At 41.4% G+C, this 20332-nt stretch overlaps 1 protein-coding gene across 1 annotated transcript; it reads right to left on the bottom strand.

Annotated features, from left to right (window-relative positions):
• Positions 1–3028: 3028 nt before the first annotated feature.
• LOC127922305 (secreted frizzled-related protein 1-like) lies at positions 3029–4507 on the bottom strand. The gene has a single exon (XM_052506004.1). It carries the CDS (start codon positions 4291–4293, stop codon positions 3850–3852), a length of 444 nt encoding a protein of 147 aa, XP_052361964.1. The 5' UTR covers positions 4294–4507; the 3' UTR covers positions 3029–3849.
• Positions 4508–20332: the final 15825 nt, after the last annotated feature.

Raw genomic sequence — 20332 nt, 5'->3', positions numbered from 1 at the left:
AACTGGAAGGACATATGGGAGAGGGGGAAGCATCTGGGGAAGACAGGAAGGATAGACGGTAGAGAGGGAGACATTTATCTGGAAGGATAGAGGGGAGATGGAGAGACATCTGACTGGAGGGATAGAGGGGAGGGGGGAGACATCTGACTGGAGGGATAGTGGGGAGAGGGGGAGACAACTGACTTGAAGAATTGAGGGGAGAGGGGAGACATCTGACTGGAGGGATAGAGGGGAGGGGACATCTGACTTGAAGAATTGAGGGGAGAGGGGAGACAACTGACTGGGGGGATAGAGGGGAGAGGGGAGACATCTGACTTGAAGAATTGAGGGGAGAGGGGAGACATCTGACTGGAGGGATAGAGGGGAGAGGGGAGACATCTGACTTGAAGAATTGAGGGGAGAGGGGAGACATCTGACTGGAGGGATAGAGGGGAGAGGGGGAGACATCTGACTTGAAGAATTGAGGGGAGAGGGGAGACAACTGACTGGAGGGATAGAGGGGAGAGGGGGAGACATCTGACTTGAAGAATTGAGGGGAGAGGGGAGACAACTGACTGGAGGGATAGAGGGGAGAGGGGGAGACATCTGACTGGAGGGATAGAGGGGAGAGGGGGAGACAACTGACTGGAGGGATAGAGGGGAGAGGGGGAGACAACTGACTGGAGGGATAGAGGGGAGAGGGGGAGACAACTGACTGGAGGGATAGAGGGGAGAGGGGGAGACAACTGACTTGAAGAATTGAGGGAGAGGGGAGACATCTGACTGGAGGGATAGAGGGGAGAGGGGGAGACAACTGACTTGAAGAATTGAGGGGAGAGGGGAGACATCTGACTGGAGGGATAGAGGGGAGAGGGGGAGATAACTGACTGGAGGGATAGAGGGGAGGGGGGAGACATCTGACTGGAGGGATAGAGGGGAGAGGAGGAGATAACTGACTGGAGGGATAGAGGGGAGAGGGGGAGATAACTGACTGGAGGGATAGAGGGGAGGGGGGAGACATCTGACTGGAGGGATAGAGGGGAGAGTGAGAGACAACTGACTGGAGGGATAGAGGGGAGGGGGGGAGACAACTGACTGGAGGGATAGAGGGGAGGGGGGAGACAACTGACTGGAGGGATAGAGGGGAGGGGGAGACAACTGACTGGAGGGATAGAGGGGAGAGGGGAGATAACTGACTGGAGGGATAGAGGGGAGGGGGAGACAACTGACTGGAGGGATAGAGGGGAGAGGGGGAGATAACTGACTGGAGGGATAGTGGGGAGGGGGGAGACAACTGACTGGAGGGATAGAGGGGAGAGGGGGAGATAACTGACTGGAGGGATAGAGGGGAGGGGGGAGACAACTGACTGGAGGGATAGAGGGGAGAGGGGAGACAACTGACTGGAGGGATAGAGGGGAGGGGGGAGACAACTGACGGGCGGGAGAGAGGGGAGGGGGAGACAACTGACTGGAGGGATAGAGGGGAGGGGGGAGACAACTGACTGGAGGGATAGAGGGGAGGGGGGAGACAACTGACTGGAGGGATAGAGGGGAGAGGGGGAGATAACTGACTGGAGGGATAGAGGGAGGGGGAGACAACTGACTGGAGGGATAGAGGGAGAGGGGAGATAACTGACTGGAGGGATAGAGGGGAGGGGGAGACAACTGACTGGAGGGATAGAGGGAGAGGGGAGATAACTGACTGGAGGGATAGAGGGGAGGGGGGAGAAAACTGACTGGAGGGATAGAGGTGAGAGGGGAGATAACTGACTGGAGGGATAGAGGGGAGGGGGGAGACAACTGACTGGAGGGATAGAGGGGAGGGGGAGACAACTGACTGGAGGGATAGAGGGGAGAGGGGGAGACATCTGACTGGAGGGATAGAGGGGAGAGGGAGACATCTGACTGGAGGGATTGAGGGGAGGGGGGAGAAAACTGACTGGAGGGATAGAGGGGAGGGGGGAGACAACTGACTGGAGGGATAGAGGGGAGGGGGGAGAAAACTGACTGGAGGGATAGAGGGGAGGGGGAGACAACTGACTGGAGGGATAGAGGGGAGGGGGAGACAACTGACTGGAGGGTTAGAGGGGAGAGGGGAGATAACTGACTGGAGGTATAGAGGGGAGGGGGAGACATCTGACTGGAGGGATAGAGGGGAGAGGGAGAGACAACTGACTGGAGGGATAGAGGGGAGAGGGGGAGATAACTGACTGGAGGGATAGAGGGGAGGGGGAGACAACTGACTGGAGGGATAGAGGGAGGGGGAGACAACTGACTGGAGGGATAGAGGGGAGGGGGAGATAACTGACTGGAGGGATAGAGGGAGAGGGGAGACATCTGACTGGAGGGATAGAGGGGAGAGGGGGAGACATCTGACTGGAGGGATAGAGGGGAGAGGGGGAGATAACTGACTGGAGGGATAGAGGGGAGAGGGGAGACATCTGACTGGAGGGATAGAGGGGAGAGGGGGAGACAACTGACTGGAGGGATAGAGGGGAGAGGGGAGACATCTGACTGGAGGGATAGAGGGGAGGGGGAGACATCTGACTGGAGGGATAGAGGGGAGAGGGGGAGACAACTGACTGGAGGGATAGAGGGGAGGGGGGAGACATCTGACTGGAGGGATAGAGGGGAGACATCTGACTGGAGGGATAGAGGGGAGAGGGGAGACATCTGACTGGAGGGATAGAGGGGAGACATCTGACTGGAGGGATAGAGGGGAGAGGGGAGATAACTGACTGGAGGGATAGAGGGGAGAGGGGAGACATCTGACTGGAGGGATAGAGGGGAGACATCTGACTGGAGGGATAGAGGGGAGGGGGGAGACATCTGACTGGAGGGATAGAGGGGAGACATCTGACTGGAGGGATAGAGGGGAGAGGGGGAGATAACTGACTGGAGGGATAGAGGGGAGAGGGGAGACATCTGACTGGAGGGATAGAGGGGAGAGGGGGAGACATCTGACTGGAGGGATAGAGGGGAGACATCTGACTGGAGGGATAGAGGGGAGGGGGAGACATCTGACTGGAGGGATAGAGGGGAGGGGGAGACATCTGACTGGAGGGATAGAGGGGAGACATCTGACTGGAGGGATAGAGGGGAGAGGGGGAGACAACTGACTGGAGGGATAGAGGGGAGGGGGGAGACATCTGACTGGAGGGATAGAGGGGAGACATCTGACTGGAGGGATAGAGGGGAGAGGGGGAGATAACTGACTGGAGGGATAGAGGGGAGAGGGGGAGATAACTGACTGGAGGGATACAGGGGAGAGGGGGAGACAACTGACTACAGGGATAGAGGGGAGGGGGAGACAACTGACTAGAGGGATATAGGGGAGAGGGGGAGATAACTGACTGGAAGGATAGAGGGGAGAGGAGAGACATCTGACTGGAGGGATAGAGGGGAGAGGGGGAGATAACTGACTGGAGGGATAGAGGGGAGGGGGAGACAACTGACTGGAGGGATAGAGGGGAGAGGAGGAGATAACTGACTGGAGGGATAGAGGGGAGAGGGGGAGATAACTGACTGGAGGGATAGAGGGGAGGGGGAGACAACTGACTGGAGGGATAGAGGGGAGAGGGGGAGATAACTGACTGGAGGGATAGAGGGGAGGGGGGAGACAACTGACTGGAGGGATAGAGGGGAGAGGGGGAGATAACTGACTGGAGGGATAGAGGGGAGAGGAGGAGATAACTGACTGGAGGGATAGTGGGGAGGGGGGAGACAACTGACTGGAGGGATAGAGGGGAGAGGAGGAGATAACTGACTGGAGGGATAGTGGGGAGGGGGGAGACAACTGACTGGAAGGATAGAGGGGAGAGGGGGAGACATTTGGGGAAGACTGGGGTTGTGATAGTTGTATCAGTAAGGTCACTGGAAGACTGTATGATAGGTGGGACACTGCTGACTCTTCATGTACTTGATGGCGAACTTCAACTCTGTACTCTTCTTCTCCCATTTGTGGATGGACATAAGCAGCAGCTGCTGGTCCACTTTCCGGCCCATGATAAGGAAGTTACTGCCAAGGTTGTCCAGCTGAGCACAGGGGCAGTTGGCTCCATTCTTTATGTACAGCGTCAGCTTCTTCAAGTCCTTTTTACGCAGGACACCCATCTTGAGCACCTTCTTCTTCTTCTGAGCGGCGATGAGTTTACGGTCGCCATTCTCTTTCTTCACTTCTTTGATCTTCATCTTGATAGCTAGGGGAGAAGGGAGAGAGAGAGGAAGGAGAGAGTGAGAAAGGAGAGAAGAGGAGAGAGTGGGAGGAGAAAGTGATTGAGAGAGCGAGATGGAGAGACAGATTGAGATAAACATTTGGATCAGTGACTTGCATTTTAATTTCAAATAAACCTCCTGATGGCAGTTTTGCCTTTAAGATGGAATCTATGGCAGAGTAAACAAACATAACTTAAATCCATGCCCTAAACAACAACAAAACTCAGAAAAACAAGCAACCCATCCCTTTAGCAAATGGAATGAGCCCAACATTGGACTAAAACATTAAAAAACTATATGAAAGCTACTCATGTGTTTTGTGTTGGGACCTGGACATTGCCTTGACGGCACACGCACACATGCACACGCACACACACGTACACACAAACATGCATGAACGCATTCACACACACACACACACACACACACACACACACACACACACACACACACACACACACACACACACACACACACACACACACACACACACACACACACACACACACACACACACATACTTTTATTTTTTATTTTTTTATTTCACCTTTATTTAACCAGGGAGGCCAGTTGAGAACAAGTTGTCATTTACAACTGCGACCTGGCCAAGATAAAGCAAAGCAGTGCGACACTAACAACAACACAGCGTTACACACAAACAAACGTACAGTCAATAACACAATAGAAACATCTGTATACAGTGGGTGCAAATGAAGTAAGTGGGTAAGGCAATAAATAGGCCGTAGTGGCAAAGTAATTACAGTTTAGCAATTAAACACTGCAGTGATAGATGTGCAAGTAGAAATACTGGTGTGCAAAAGAAAATCTAAAACAAATATGGGGATGAGGTAGGTAGTTGGTTGGATGGGCCATTTACAGATGGGCTGTGTACAGCTGCAGCGATCGGTAAGCTGCTCTGACAGCTGATGCTTAAAGTTAGTGAGGGAGATATAAGTCTCCAACTTCAGTGATTTTTGCAATTTGTTCCAGTTATTGGCAGCAGAGAACTGGAAGGAAAGGTGGCCAAAAGAGGTGTTGGCTTTGGGGATGACCAAGGAAATATACCTGCTGGAGCACGTGCTACTGGTGGGTGTTGCCATGGTGACCAGTGAGCTGAGATAAGGCGGAGCTTTACCTCGCAAAGACATATAGATGACCTGGAGCCAGTGGGTTTGGCGACGAATATGTAGCAAGGACCAACCAACTAGAGCATAAAGGACACAGTGGTGGGTAGTATATGGGGTTTTGGTGACAAAACGAATGGCACTGTGATAGACTACATCCAATTTGCTTAGAGTGTTGGAGGCTATTTTGTCAATTACATCGCCGAAGTCAAGGATCGGTAGGATAGTCAGTTTTATGAGGGTATGTTTGGCAGCATGAGTGAAGGAGGATTTGTTGCGAAAAAGGAAGCCTATTCTAGGTTTGATTTTGGATTGGAGATATGAGTCTGGAAGGAAGGTTTACAGTCTAACCAGACACCTAGGTATTTATAGTTGTCCACATATTCTAAGTCAGAACCTTCCAGAGTAGTGATGTTAGACGGGCAGGTGCGGGCAGCGATCGGTTGAAGAGCATGCATTTCGCTTTACTAGTATTTAAGAGCAATTGGAGGCCACGGAAGGAGAGTTGTATGGCATTGAATCTTGTTTGGAGGTTTGTTAAGGAAGTGTCCAGAGAAGGGCCAGATGCATACAGAATGGTGTCGTCTGCATAGAGGTGGATCAGAGCATCGCCAGCAGCCCGAGAATTGAACCCTGTGGCACCCCCAGAGAGACTGCCACACACACATACACACACAAACACAAACACACACACGCACACACTCACTCACGCACGCACACATACACATACACAAACACGGGTAGACCCCGCCCCAAGCACAGGGGTACTTTACACCTCTCCAGAGGGTCATCATTTACCCTTATACAACTAATCACTATTACCTTGGGACTGCCACAAGACTACATCCTCTGTGTCTGTGTGTTTATGTGTGTCTGTGTTTGTTTCAGAGAGGAATTCTCCATGTAAGCACACCCTGACAGACCAAAAGAATCATGTTGAGGATGAAGGACCAATGTTGGTATCAAACGTAGTTATGTTCCCAACCACCTGGAATATTGACATGTTACTTCTGGCCTCCTTTCCTTCTGTTTTCTAATGTTTCTTACACACAGACACACACGGGGTCTTAATATGTTCAGGGGGGTATTTGTGTGGTGTGTGTGGGTCCCACCAGCCAGTATGTGACCTGAGACATTGTACAAAATAATGCAAGTAACAGAAAATAAAATTGGAATTGAAAGAGTTGTCTGACAGTTTTCAGAAAGGAAACGGCAGTTTGGATGACTAGGTGAACCTAGTATACGCACGCACACACACACGCACGCACGCACGCACGCACGCACGCACGCACGCACGCACGCACGCACGCACGCACACACACACACACACACACACACACACACACACACACACACACACACACACACACACACACACACACACACACACACACACACACACACACACACACACACACACACACACACACAAAACCTCAGCTGTAGGTAAAATGATTTGCCCTTGCCGCACCATTGAGGAAGATAAGTTACCGAGTACCAGAGACCCTAGAGATACCTTTCTATGCAAGGTGAAACCCTTCCCATACTGGTCAAATATGTCTCCTCCTTACAGTGACAGGAAAGGAATTGAGAAAGAAACAGTAACAGAGACCCAGTCAGAAACAGAGACCCAGTCAGTAACAGAGACCCAGTGATATTCAGGGAGTGGATGGAAGTGAAAAGAGAGGAAAAGAGGAGGACACACAGACAGACAGAGACCGAGAGAGAGAGGCCGAGAGAGAGAGGCCGAGAGAGAGAGGCCGAGAGAGAGAGAGAGAGAGAGGCCGAGGGAGAGAGAGGCCGAGAGAGAGAGGACGAGAGAGAGAGGCCAAGAGGGAGAGTGTCCGAGAGAGAGGGAGAGGCTGAGTGAGAGAGAGAGGCCGAGAGAGAGAGAGGCCGAGAGAGAGAGAGAGGCCGAGAGAGAGGGAGAGGCCGAGAGAGAGAGAGGCCGAGAGAGAGAGGCCAAGAGAGAGAGAGAGAGGCCGAGAGAGAGAGGCCGAGAGAGAGAGAGGCCGAGAGAGAGAGAGAGAGAGAGAGAGAGAGAGAGAGAGAGAGAGAGAGAGAGAGAGAGAGAGAGAGACTGTCATTTTGAGCAGAAAGAGCCCTTCCTTGGGTGAGAGCTTGTCAGCCTCACTAACATGCAGATGGTGGGTATACAGATTTACACCCAGCAGGTTTACAGCCTGGCCTCTGCAAACAAGTCTCAGGCAAGGATAAGGATATTCGTCTCATAGATGTTCAGATGACATATTCAAGCCAATTAATTGAAACAAATTAATTGAAATGTTGAGGCGTTACCAGAGGTTGACACCAAGTGTGAAAATCTTGTATAATAATGCTGTCATTGCTGCTGAATATTTGCGTCATTCTTGGCTCAATCAAACAATCCAAGTCTCTAAAATCTTTACCTCTGTAATCATCTCTGGATTTCACTCAACTAACTACTAGACACTCAGCTAAAAGAGTTCATGCTTTGAAGTGAACAATGCTCTCCTATGCATGTCGGTGTGTGTGTGCTTTGATTGGCTATCTGCCTTCATACGCAGTCAAATTGCATTCTGAGATGTGTCATGTTATTTCATGCTGTTTTCCACAACTATCCTCTTTTATTCTCCTTGACTATACAGCAGACTATTATTCAATCTCCCAATGAAGCAGATGGATAAAAATCTAGATTACTATTGTCTTACCTCACGTTAGATGAAAAGGGTGTGTGTGTGTGTGTGTGTGTGTGTGTGTGTGTGTGTGTGTGTGTGTGTGTGTGTGTGTGTGTGTGTGTGTGTGTGTGTGTGTGCGTGCGTGCGTGTGCGTGCGTGCGTGCGTGCGTGCGTGTGTGTGTGTTTGACCTCATGCCATATGACCAAGAACTGTGTGGCTGGCTGTTAGTCAGTGTTGGCTGCTTCTCCGAGTGTGAAACAGAATAAAGACACTGGATGTGTCCCAAATGTCACCCTATTAACAATATGAAACACTCATTTTGACCAGGACCCATAGGGTAGTGTACCTATGGGTGAAGTAGTGCACTGTGCAGGGAATAGGGTTCCATTTGGGTCACGTGAGTTGTATTGTATTGCTCTTCGATTTGAATAATGCCAGTTCCACCATTCTTTAACCCGAAGTACATTCTCAGTAATATCAGTTCTGGCTGGTATCATGTTAACTTAATGTACGTTCTGGCTGGTATCATGTTAACTTAATGTACGTTCTGGCTGGTATCATGTTAACTTAATGTACGTTCTGGCTGGTATCATGTTAACTTAATGTAAGTTCTGTCTGGTATCATGTTAACTTAATGTAAGTTCTGTCTGGTATCATGTTAACTTAATGTAAGTTCTGTCTGGTATCATGTTAACTTAATGTACATTCTGTCTGGTATCATGTTAACTTAATGTAAGGTCTGGCTGGTATCATGTTAACTTAATGTAAGTTCTGGCTGGTATCATGTTAACTTAATGTAAGTTCTGTCTGGTATCATGTTAACTTAATGTAAGTTCTGGCTGGTATCATGTTAACTTAATGTAAGTTCTGTCTGGTATCATGTTAACTTAATGTAAGTTCTGGCTGGTATCATGTTAACTTAATGTAAGTTCTGTCTGGTATCATGTTAACTTAATGTAAGTTCTGTCTGGTATCATGTTAACTTAATGTAAGTTCTGTCTGGTATCATGTTACCTTAATGTAAGTTCTGTCTGGTATCATGTTAACTTAATGTAAGTTCTGTCTGGTATCATGTTACCTTAATGTAAGTTCTGTCTGGTATCATGTTAACTTAATGTAAGTTCTGGCTGGTATCATGTTAACTTAATGTACGTTCTGTCTGGTATCATGTTAACTTAATGTAAGTTCTGTCTGGTATCATGTTAACTTAATGTAAGTTCTGGCTGGTATCATGTTAACTTAATGTACGTTCTGGCTGGTATCATGTTAACTTAATGTAAGTTCTGTCTTGTATCATGTTAACTTCTTGTATCATGTATGTAAGTTCTGTCTGGTATCATGTTAACTTAATGTAAGTTCTGGCTGGTATCATGTTAACTTAATGTACGTTCTGGCTGTATTCATGTTAACTTAATGTAAGTTCTGGCTGGTATCATGTTAATTTAATGTACATTCTGTCTGGTATCATGTTAACTTAATGTACGTTCTGGCTGGTATCATGTTAATTTAATGTACATTCTGTCTGGTATCATGTTACATTTACATTTACATTTAAGTCATTTAGCAGACGCTCTTATCCAGAGCGACTTACAAATTGGTGCATTCACCTTATGACATCCACTTAATGTACGTTCTGGCTGGTATCATGTTAACTTAATGTAAGTTCTGGCTGGTATCATGTTAACTTAATGTAAGTTCTGGCTGGTATCATGTTAACTTAATGTAAGTTCTGGCTGGTATCATGTTAACTTAATGTACTTTCTGTCTGGTATCATGTTAACTTAATGTAAGTTCTGGCTGGTATCATGTTAACTTAATGTAAGTTCTGGCCGGTATCATGTTCACTTCTCAGTAATATCAATTCTGGCTGGTATATCATGTTAACTTAATGTAAGTTCTGTCTGGTATCATGTTAACTTAATTTAAGTTCTGGCTGGTATCATGTTCACTTCTCAGTAATATCAGTTCTGGCTGGTATATCATGTTAACTTAATGTAAGTTCTGGCTGGTATCATGTTAACTTAATGTAAGTTCTGGCTGGTATCATGTTAACTTAATGTAAGTTCTGTCTGGTATCATGTTAACTTAATGTACGTTCTGTCTGGTATCATGTTAACTTAATGTATGTTCTGGCTGGTATCATGTTCACTTCTCAGTAATATCAGTTCTGGCTGGTATCATGTTAACTTAATGTAAGTTCTGGCTGGTATCATGTTAACTTAATGTAAGTTCTGTCTGGTATCATGTTAACTTAATGTAAGTTCTGTCTGGTATCATGTTAACTTAATGTAAGTTCTGGCTGGTATCATGTTAACTTAATGTACGTTCTGTCTGGTATCATGTTAACTTAATGTAAGTTCTGTCTGGTATCATGTTAACTTAATGTAAGTTCTGGCTGGTATCATGTTAACTTAATGTACGTTCTGGCTGGTATCATGTTAACTTAATGTAAGTTCTGTCTTGTATCATGTTAACTTAATGTAAGTTCTGTCTGGTATCATGTTAACTTAATGTAAGTTCTGGCTGGTATCATGTTAACTTAATGTACGTTCTGGCTGGTATCATGTTAACTTAATGTAAGTTCTGGCTGGTATCATGTTAATTTAATGTACATTCTGTCTGGTATCATGTTAACTTAATGTACGTTCTGGCTGGTATCATGTTAATTTAATGTACATTCTGTCTGGTATCATGTTACATTTACATTTACATTTAAGTCATTTAGCAGACGCTCTTATCCAGAGCGACTTACAAATTGGTGCATTCACCTTATGACATCCACTTAATGTACGTTCTGGCTGGTATCATGTTAACTTAATGTAAGTTCTGGCTGGTATCATGTTAACTTAATGTAAGTTCTGGCTGGTATCATGTTAACTTAATGTAAGTTCTGGCTGGTATCATGTTAACTTAATGTACTTTCTGTCTGGTATCATGTTAACTTAATGTAAGTTCTGGCTGGTATCATGTTAACTTAATGTAAGTTCTGGCCGGTATCATGTTCACTTCTCAGTAATATCAATTCTGGCTGGTATATCATGTTAACTTAATGTAAGTTCTGTCTGGTATCATGTTAACTTAATTTAAGTTCTGGCTGGTATCATGTTAACTTCTCAGTAATATCAGTTCTGGCTGGTATATCATGTTAACTTAATGTAAGTTCTGGCTGGTATCATGTTAACTTAATGTAAGTTCTGGCTGGTATCATGTTAACTTAATGTAAGTTCTGTCTGGTATCATGTTAACTTAATGTACGTTCTGGCTGGTATCATGTTAACTTAATGTACGTTCTGGCTGGTATCATGTTCACTTCTCAGTAATATCAGTTCTGGCTGGTATCATGTTAACTTAATGCAAGTTCTGTCTGGTATAATGTTCACTTCTCAGTAATATCAGTTCTGGCTGGTATCATGTTAACTTAATGTAAGTTCTGGCTGGTATCATGTTAACTTAATGTAAGTTCTGTCTGGTATCATGTTAACTTAATGTAAGTTCTGGCTGGTATCATGTTCACTTCTCAGTAATATCAGTTCTGGCTGGTATCATGTTAACTTAATGTACGTTCTGGCTGGTATCATGTTAACTTAATGTAAGTTCTGGCTGGTATCATGTTAACTTCATGTAAGTTCTGGCTGGTATCATGTTAATTAACTTAATGTAAGTTCTGTCTGGTATCATGTTAACTTAATGTACGTTCTGGGTGGTATCATGTTAACTTAATGTACGTTCTGGCTGGTATCATGTTAACTTAATTTAAGTTCTGGCTGGTATCATGTTCACTTCTCAGTAATATCAGTTCTGGCTGGTATATCATGTTAACTTAATGTAAGTTCTGGCTGGTATCATGTTAACTTAATGTAAGTTCTGGCTGGTATCATGTTAACTTAATGTAAGTTCTGTCTGGTATCATGTTAACTTAATGTAAGTTCTGTCTGGTATCATGTTAACTTAATGTAAGTTCTGTCTGGTATCATGTTAATTAACTTAATGTAAGTTCTGTCTGGTATCATGTTAACTTAATGTAAGTTCTGTCTGGTATCATGTTAACTTAATGTAAGTTCTGTCTGGTATCATGTAAACTTAATGTACGTTCTGTCTGGTATCATGTTAACTTAATGTATGTTCTGGCTTGTATCATGTTAACTTAATGTACGTTCTGGCTGGTATCATGTTAACTTAATGTAAGTTCTGTCTGGTATCATGTTCACTTCTCAGTAATATCAGTATGGCTGGTATCATGTTCACTTCTCAGTAATATCGGTATGGCTGGTATCATGTTCACTTCTCAGTAATATCAGTATGGCTGGTATCATGTTAACTTAATGTACGTTCTGGCTGGTATCATGTTAACTTAATGTAAGTTCTGGCTGGTATCATGTTAATTTAATGTACATTCTGTCTGGTATCATGTTAACTTAATGTACGTTCTGGCTGGTATCATGTTAACTTAATGTACTTTCTGTCTGGTATCATGTTAACTTAATGTAAGTTCTGGCTGGTATCATGTTCACTTCTCAGTAATATCAGTTCTGTCTGGTATCATGTTAACTTAATGTAAGTTCTGGCAGGTATCATGTTAACTTAATGTAAGTTCTGGCAGGTATCATGTTAACTTAATGTAAGTTCTGTCTGGTATCATGTTAACTTAATGTACGTTCTGGCTGGTATCATGTTAACTTAATGTACATTCTGTCTGGTATCATGTTAACTTAATGTACGTTCTGGCTGGTATCATGTTAACTTAATGTACATTCTGTCTGGTATCATGTTAACTTAATGTACGTTCTGTCTGGTATCATGTTCACTTCTCAGTAATATCAGTTCTGTCTGGTATCATGTTAACTTAATGTACGTTCTGGCTGGTATCATGTTAATTTAATGTACATTCTGTCTGGTATCATGTTAACTTAACGTAAGTTCTGGCTGGTATCATGTTAATTTAATGTACATTCTGTCTCGTATCATGTTAACTTAATGTATGTTCTGGCTGGTATCATGTTAATTTAATGTACATTCTGTCTGGTATCATGTTACATTTACATTTACATTTAAGTCATTTAGCAGACGCTCTTATCCAGAGCGACTTACAAATTGGTGCATTCACCTTATGACATCCACTTAATGTACGTTCTGGCTGGTATCATGTTAACTTAATGTAAGTTCTGGCTGGTATCATGTTAACTTAATGTAAGTTCTGGCTGGTATCATGTTAACTTAATGTAAGTTCTCGCTGGTATCATGTTAACTTAATGTACTTTCTGTCTGGTATCATGTTAACTTAATGTAAGTTCTGGCTGGTATCATGTTAACTTAATGTAAGTTCTGGCCGGTATCATGTTCACTTCTCAGTAATATCAGTTCTGGCTGGTATATCATGTTAACTTAATGTAAGTTCTGTCTGGTATCATGTTAACTTAATTTAAGTTCTGGCTGGTATCATGTTAACTTAATGTAAGTTCTGGCCGGTATCATGTTCACTTCTCAGTAATATCAGTTCTGGCTGGTATATCATGTTAACTTAATGTAAGTTCTGTCTGGTATCATGTTAACTTAATTTAAGTTCTGGCTGGTATCATGTTAACTTCTCAGTAATATCAGTTCTGGCTGGTATATCATGTTAACTTAATGTAAGTTCTGGCTGGTATCATGTTAACTTAATGTAAGTTCTGGCTGGTATCATGTTAACTTAATGTAAGTTCTGTATCATGTTCACTTCTCAGTAATATCAGTTCTGGCTGGTATATCATGTTAACTTAATGTAAGTTCTGTCTGGTATCATGTTAACTTAATTTAAGTTCTGGCTGGTATCATGTTCACTTCTCAGTAATATCAGTTCTGGCTGGTATATCATGTTAACTTAATGTAAGTTCTGGCTGGTATCATGTTAACTTAATGTAAGTTCTGGCTGGTATCATGTTAACTTAATGTAAGTTCTGGCTGGTATCATGTTAACTTAATGTAAGTTCTGTCTGGTATCATGTTAACTTAATGTACGTTCTGGCTGGTATCATGTTCACTTCTCAGTAATATCAGTTCTGTCTGGTATCATGTTAACTTAATGTAAGTTCTGTCTGGTATCATGTTCACTTCTCAGTAATATCAGTTCTGGCTGGTATCATGTTAACTTAATGTAAGTTCTGGCTGGTATCACGTTAACTTAATGTAAGTTCTGTCTGGTATCATGTTAACTTAATGTAAGTTCTGGCTGGTATCATGTTCACTTCTCAGTAATATCAGTTCTGGCTGGTATCATGTTAACTTAATGTAAGTTCTGGCTGGTATCATGTTAACTTAATGTACGTTCTGGCTGGTATCATGTTAACTTAATGTACGTTCTGGCTGGTATCATGTTAACTTAATGTACGTTCTGTCTGGTATCATGTTAACTTAATGTAAGTTCTGGCTGGTATCATGTTAACTTAATGTAAGTTCTGGCTGGTATCATGTTAATTAACTTAATGTAAGTTCTGTCTGGTATCATGTTAACTTAATGTACGTTCTGGCTGGTATCATGTTAACTTAATGTACGTTCTGGCTGGTATCATGTTAACTTAATGTACGTTCTGTCTGGTATCATGTTAACTTAATGTAAGGTCTAGCTGGTATCATGTTAACTTAATGTAAGTTCTGTCTGGTATCATGTTAACTTAATGTAAGTTCTGTCTGGTATCATGTTAACTTAATGTAAGTTCTGTCTGGTATCATGTTAACTTAATGTAAGTTCTGGCTGGTATCATGTTAACTTAATGTAAGTTCTGTCTGGTATCATGTTAACTTAATGTAAGTTCTGTCTGGTATCATGTTAACTTAATGTAAGTTCTAGCTGGTATCATGTTAACTTAATGTACGTTCTGTCTGGTATCATGTTAACTTAATGTATGTTCTGGCTGGTATCATGTTAACTTAATGTACGTTCTGGCTGGTATCATGTTAACTTAATGTAAGTTCTGTCTGGTATCATGTTCACTTCTCAGTAATATCAGTATGGCTGGGATCATGTTCACTTCTCAGTAATATCAGTATGGCTGGTATCATGTTCACTTCTCAGTAATATCAGTATGGCTGGTATCATGTTAACTTAATGTACGTTCTGGCTGGTATCATGTTAACTTAATGTAAGTTCTGGCTGGTATCATGTTAATTTAATGTACATTCTGTCTGGTATCATGTTAACTTAATGTACGTTCTGGCTGGTATCATGTTAACTTAATGTACTTTCTGTCTGGTATCATGTTAACTTAATGTAAGTTCTGGCGGGTATCATGTTAACTTAATGTAAGTTCTGGCTGGTATCATGTTCACTTCTCAGTAATATCAGTTCTGTCTGGTATCATGTTCACTTCTCAGTAATATCAGTTCTGGCAGGTATCATGTTAACTTAATGTAAGTTCTGGCAGGTATCATGTTAACTTAATGTAAGTTCTGTCTGGTATCATGTTAACTTAATGTACGTTCTGGCTGGTATCATGTTAACTTAATGTACATTCTGTCTGGTATCATGTTCACTTAATGTACGTTCTGTCTGGTATCATGTTAACTTAATGTACGTTCTGGCTGGTATCATGTTAATTTAATGTACATTCTGTCTGGTATCATGTTAACTTAATGTAAGTTCTGGCTGGTATCATGTTAATTTAATGTACATTCTGTCTGTTATCATGTTAACTTAATGTACGTTCTGGCTGGTATCATGTTAATTTAATGTACATTCTGTCTGGTATCATGTTAACTTAATGTAAGTTCTGGCTGGTATCATGTTAACTTAATGTAAGTTCTGGCCGGTATCATGTTCACTTCTCAGTAATATCAGTTCTGGCTGGTATATCATGTTAACTTAATGTAAGTTCTGTCTGGTGTCATGTTAACTTAATTTAAGTTCTGGCTGGTATCATGTTAACTTCTCAGTAATATCAGTTCTGGCTGGTATATCATGTTAACTTAATGTAAGTTCTGGCTGGTATCATGTTAACTTAATGTAAGTTCTGGCTGGTATCATGTTAACATAATGTACTTTCTGTCTGGTATCATGTTAACTTAATGTAAGTTCTGGCTGGTATCATGTTAACTTAATGTAAGTTCTGGCCGGTATCATGTTCACTTCTCAGTAATATCAGTTCTGGCTGGTATATCATGTTAACTTAATGTAAGTTCTGTCTGGTGTCATGTTAACTTAATTTAAGTTCTGGCTGGTATCATGTTAACTTCTCAGTAATATCAGTTCTGGCTGGTATATCATGTTAACTTAATGTAAGTTCTGGCTGGTATCATGTTAACTTAATGTAAGTTCTGGCTGGTATCATGTTAACTTAATGTAAGTTCTGGCCGGTATCATGTTCACTTCTCAGTAATATCAGTTCTGGCTGGTATATCATGTTAACTTAATGTAAGTTCTGTCTGGTATCATGTTCACTTCTCAGTAATATCAGTTCTGGCTGGTATCATGTTAACTTAATGTAAGTTCTGTCTGGTATCATGTTCACTTCTCAGTAATATCAGTTCTGGCTGGTATCATGTTAACTTAATGCAAGTTCTGTCTGGTATCATGTTCACTTCTCAGTAATATCAGTTCTGGCTGGTATCATGTTAACTTAATGTAAGTTCTGGCTGGTATCATGTTAACTTAATGTAAGTTATGTCTGGTATCATGTTAACTTAATGTAAGTTCTGGCTGGTATCATGTTAACTTAATGTACGTTCTGGCTGGTATCATGTTAACTTAATGTAAGTTCTGGCTGGTATCATGTTAACTTCTCAGTAATATCAGTTCTGGCTGGTATATCATGTTAACTTAATGTAAGTTCTGGCTGGTATCATGTTAACTTAATGTAAGTTCTGGCTGGTATCATGTTAACTTAATGTAAGTTCTGGCTGGTATCATGTTAACTTAATGTAAGTTCTGTCTGGTATCATGTTCACTTCTCAGTAATATCAGTTCTGGCTGGTATCATGTTAACTTAATGTAAGTTCTGTCTGGTATCATGTTCACTTCTCAGTAATATCAGTTCTGGCTGGTATCATGTTAACTTAATGCAAGTTCTGTCTGGTATCATGTTCACTTCTCAGTAATATCAGTTCTGGCTGGTATCATGTTAACTTAATGTAAGTTCTGGCTGGTATCATGTTAACTTAATGTAAGTTATGTCTGGTATCATGTTAACTTAATGTAAGTTCTGGCTGGTATCATGTTAACTTAATGTAAGTTCTGGCTGGTATCATGTTAACTTCATGTAAGTTCTGGCTGGTATCATGTTAATTAACTTAATGTAAGTTCTGTCTGGTATCATGTTAACTTAATGTACGTTCTGGGTGGTATCATGTTAACTTAATGTACGTTCTGGCTGGTATCATGTTAACTTAATGTAAGTTCTGGCTGGTATCATGTTAACTTAATGTAAGTTCTGGCCGGTATCATGTTCACTTCTCAGTAATATCAGTTCTGGCTGGTATCATGTTAACTTAATGTAAGTTCTGTCTGGTATCATGTTAACTTAATTTAAGTTCTGGCTGGTATCATGTTCACTTCTCAGTAATATCAGTTCTGGCTGGTATATCATGTTAACTTAATGTAAGTTCTGGCTGGTATCATGTTAACTTAATGTAAGTTCTGGCTGGTATCATGTTAACTTAATGTAAGTTCTGTCTGGTATCATGTTAACTTCATGTAAGTTCTGTCTGGTATCATGTTAACTTAATGTAAGTTCTGTCTGGTATCATGTTAATTAACTTAATGTAAGTTCTGTCTGGTATCATGTTAACTTAATGTAAGTTCTGTCTGGTATCATGTTAACTTAATGTAAGTTCTGGCTGGTATCATGTTCACTTCTCAGTAATATCAGTATGGCTGGTATCATGTTCACTTCTCAGTAATATCAGTATGGCTGGTATCATGTTCACTTCTCAGTAATATCAGTATGGCTGGTATCATGTTAACTTAATGTACGTTCTGGCTGGTATCATGTTAACTTAATGTAAGTTCTGGCTGGTATCATGTTAATTTAATGTACATTCTGTCTGGTATCATGTTAACTTAATGTACGTTCTGGCTGGTATCATGTTAACTTAATGTAAGTTCTGGCTGGTATCATGTTCACTTCTCAGTAATATCAGTTCTGGCTGGTATATCATGTTAACTTAATGTAAGTTCTGTCTGGTGTCATGTTAACTTAATTTAAGTTCTGGCTGGTATCATGTTAACTTCTCAGTAATATCAGTTCTGGCTGGTATATCATGTTAACTTAATGTAAGTTCTGGCTGGTATCATGTTAACTTAATGTAAGTTCTGGCTGGTATCATGTTAACTTAATGTAAGTTCTGGCCGGTATCATGTTCACTTCTCAGTAATATCAGTTCTGGCTGGTATATCATGTTAACTTAATGTAAGTTCTGTCTGGTATCATGTTCACTTCTCAGTAATATCAGTTCTGGCTGGTATCATGTTAACTTAATGTAAGTTCTGTCTGGTATCATGTTCACTTCTCAGTAATATCAGTTCTGGCTGGTATCATGTTAACTTAATGCAAGTTCTGTCTGGTATCATGTTCACTTCTCAGTAATATCAGTTCTGGCTGGTATCATGTTAACTTAATGTAAGTTCTGGCTGGTATCATGTTAACTTAATGTAAGTTATGTCTGGTATCATGTTAACTTAATGTAAGTTCTGGCTGGTATCATGTTAACTTAATGTAAGTTCTGTCTGGTATCATGTTAACTTAATGTAAGTTCTGGCTGGTATCATGTTAACTTAATGTAAGTTCTGTCTGGTATCATGTTAACTTAATGTAAGTTCTGTCTGGTATCATGTTAACTTAATGTAAGTTCTGGCTGGTGTCATGTTAACTTAATGTAAGTTCTGGCTGGTATCATGTTAACTTAATGTAAGTTCTGTCTGGTATCATGTTCACTTCTCAGTAATATCAGTTCTGGCTGGTATCATGTTAACTTAATGTAAGTTCTGTCTGGTATCATGTTCACTTCTCAGTAATATCAGTTCTGGCTGGTATCATGTTAACTTAATGCAAGTTCTGTCTGGTATCATGTTCACTTCTCAGTAATATCAGTTCTGGCTGGTATCATGTTAACTTAATGTAAGTTCTGGCTGGTATCATGTTAACTTAATGTAAGTTATGTCTGGTATCATGTTAACTTAATGTAAGTTCTGGCTGGTATCATGTTAACTTAATGTAAGTTCTGGCTGGTATCATGTTAACTTCATGTAAGTTCTGGCTGGTATCATGTTAATTAACTTAATGTAAGTTCTGTCTGGTATCATGTTAACTTAATGTACGTTCTGGGTGGTATCATGTTAACTTAATGTACGTTCTGGCTGGTATCATGTTAACTTAATGTAAGTTCTGGCTGGTATCATGTTAACTTAATGTAAGTTCTGGCCGGTATCATGTTCACTTCTCAGTAATATCAGTTCTGGCTGGTATCATGTTAACTTAATGTAAGTTCTGTCTGGTATCATGTTAACTTAATGTAAGTTCTGTCTGGTATCATGTTCACTTCTCAGTAATATCAGTTCTGGCTGGTATCATGTTAACTTAATGTAAGTTCTGGCTGGTATCATGTTAACTTAATGTAAGTTCTGGCTGGTATCATGTTAACTTAATGTAAGTTCTGTCTGGTATCATGTTAACTTAATGTAAGTTCTGTCTGGTATCATGTTAACTTAATGTAAGTTCTGTCTGGTATCATGTTAACTTAATGTAAGTTCTGTCTGGTATCATGTTAACTTAATGTAAGTTCTGTCTGGTATCATGTTAACTTAATGTAAGTTCTGGCTGGTATCATGTTAACTTAATGTACGTTCTGTCTGGTATTATGTTAACTTAATGTACGTTCTGTCTCGTATCATGTTAACTTAATGTATGTTCTGGCTGGTATCATGTTAATTTAATGTACATTCTGTCTTGTATCATGTTACATTTACATTTACATTTAAGTCATTTAGCAGACGCTCTTATCCAGAGCGACTTACAAATTGGTGCATTCACCTTATGACATCCACTTAATGTACGTTCTGGCTGGTATCATGTTAACTTAATGTAAGTTCTGGCTGGTATCATGTTAACTTAATGTAAGTTCTGGCTGGTATCATGTTAACTTAATGTAAGTTCTGGCTGGTATCATGTTAACTTAATGTAAGTTCTCGCTGGTATCATGTTAACTTAATGTACTTTCTGTCTGGTATCATGTTAACTTAATGTAAGTTCTGGCTGGTATCATGTTAACTTAATGTAAGTTCTGGCCGGTATCATGTTCACTTCTCAGTAATATCAGTTCTGGCTGGTATATCATGTTAACTTAATGTAAGTTCTGTCTGGTATCATGTTAACTTAATTTAAGTTCTGGCT

This window comes from Oncorhynchus keta, unplaced genomic scaffold (genome assembly GCF_023373465.1).
Source record: "Oncorhynchus keta strain PuntledgeMale-10-30-2019 unplaced genomic scaffold, Oket_V2 Un_contig_2515_pilon_pilon, whole genome shotgun sequence".
Taxonomy (NCBI): Eukaryota; Metazoa; Chordata; class Actinopteri; order Salmoniformes; family Salmonidae; genus Oncorhynchus; species Oncorhynchus keta.
Note: the sequence above shows the minus strand (reverse complement) of the source record. Positions and strands in the feature narration are given on the sequence as shown.

What these genes read in the sequence shown, in the direction of transcription:
- LOC127922305 (XM_052506004.1), bottom strand. Translation starts at nt 4,293, where the DNA reads ATGTTTATCTCAATCTGTCTCTCCATCTCGCTCTCTCAATCACTTTCT.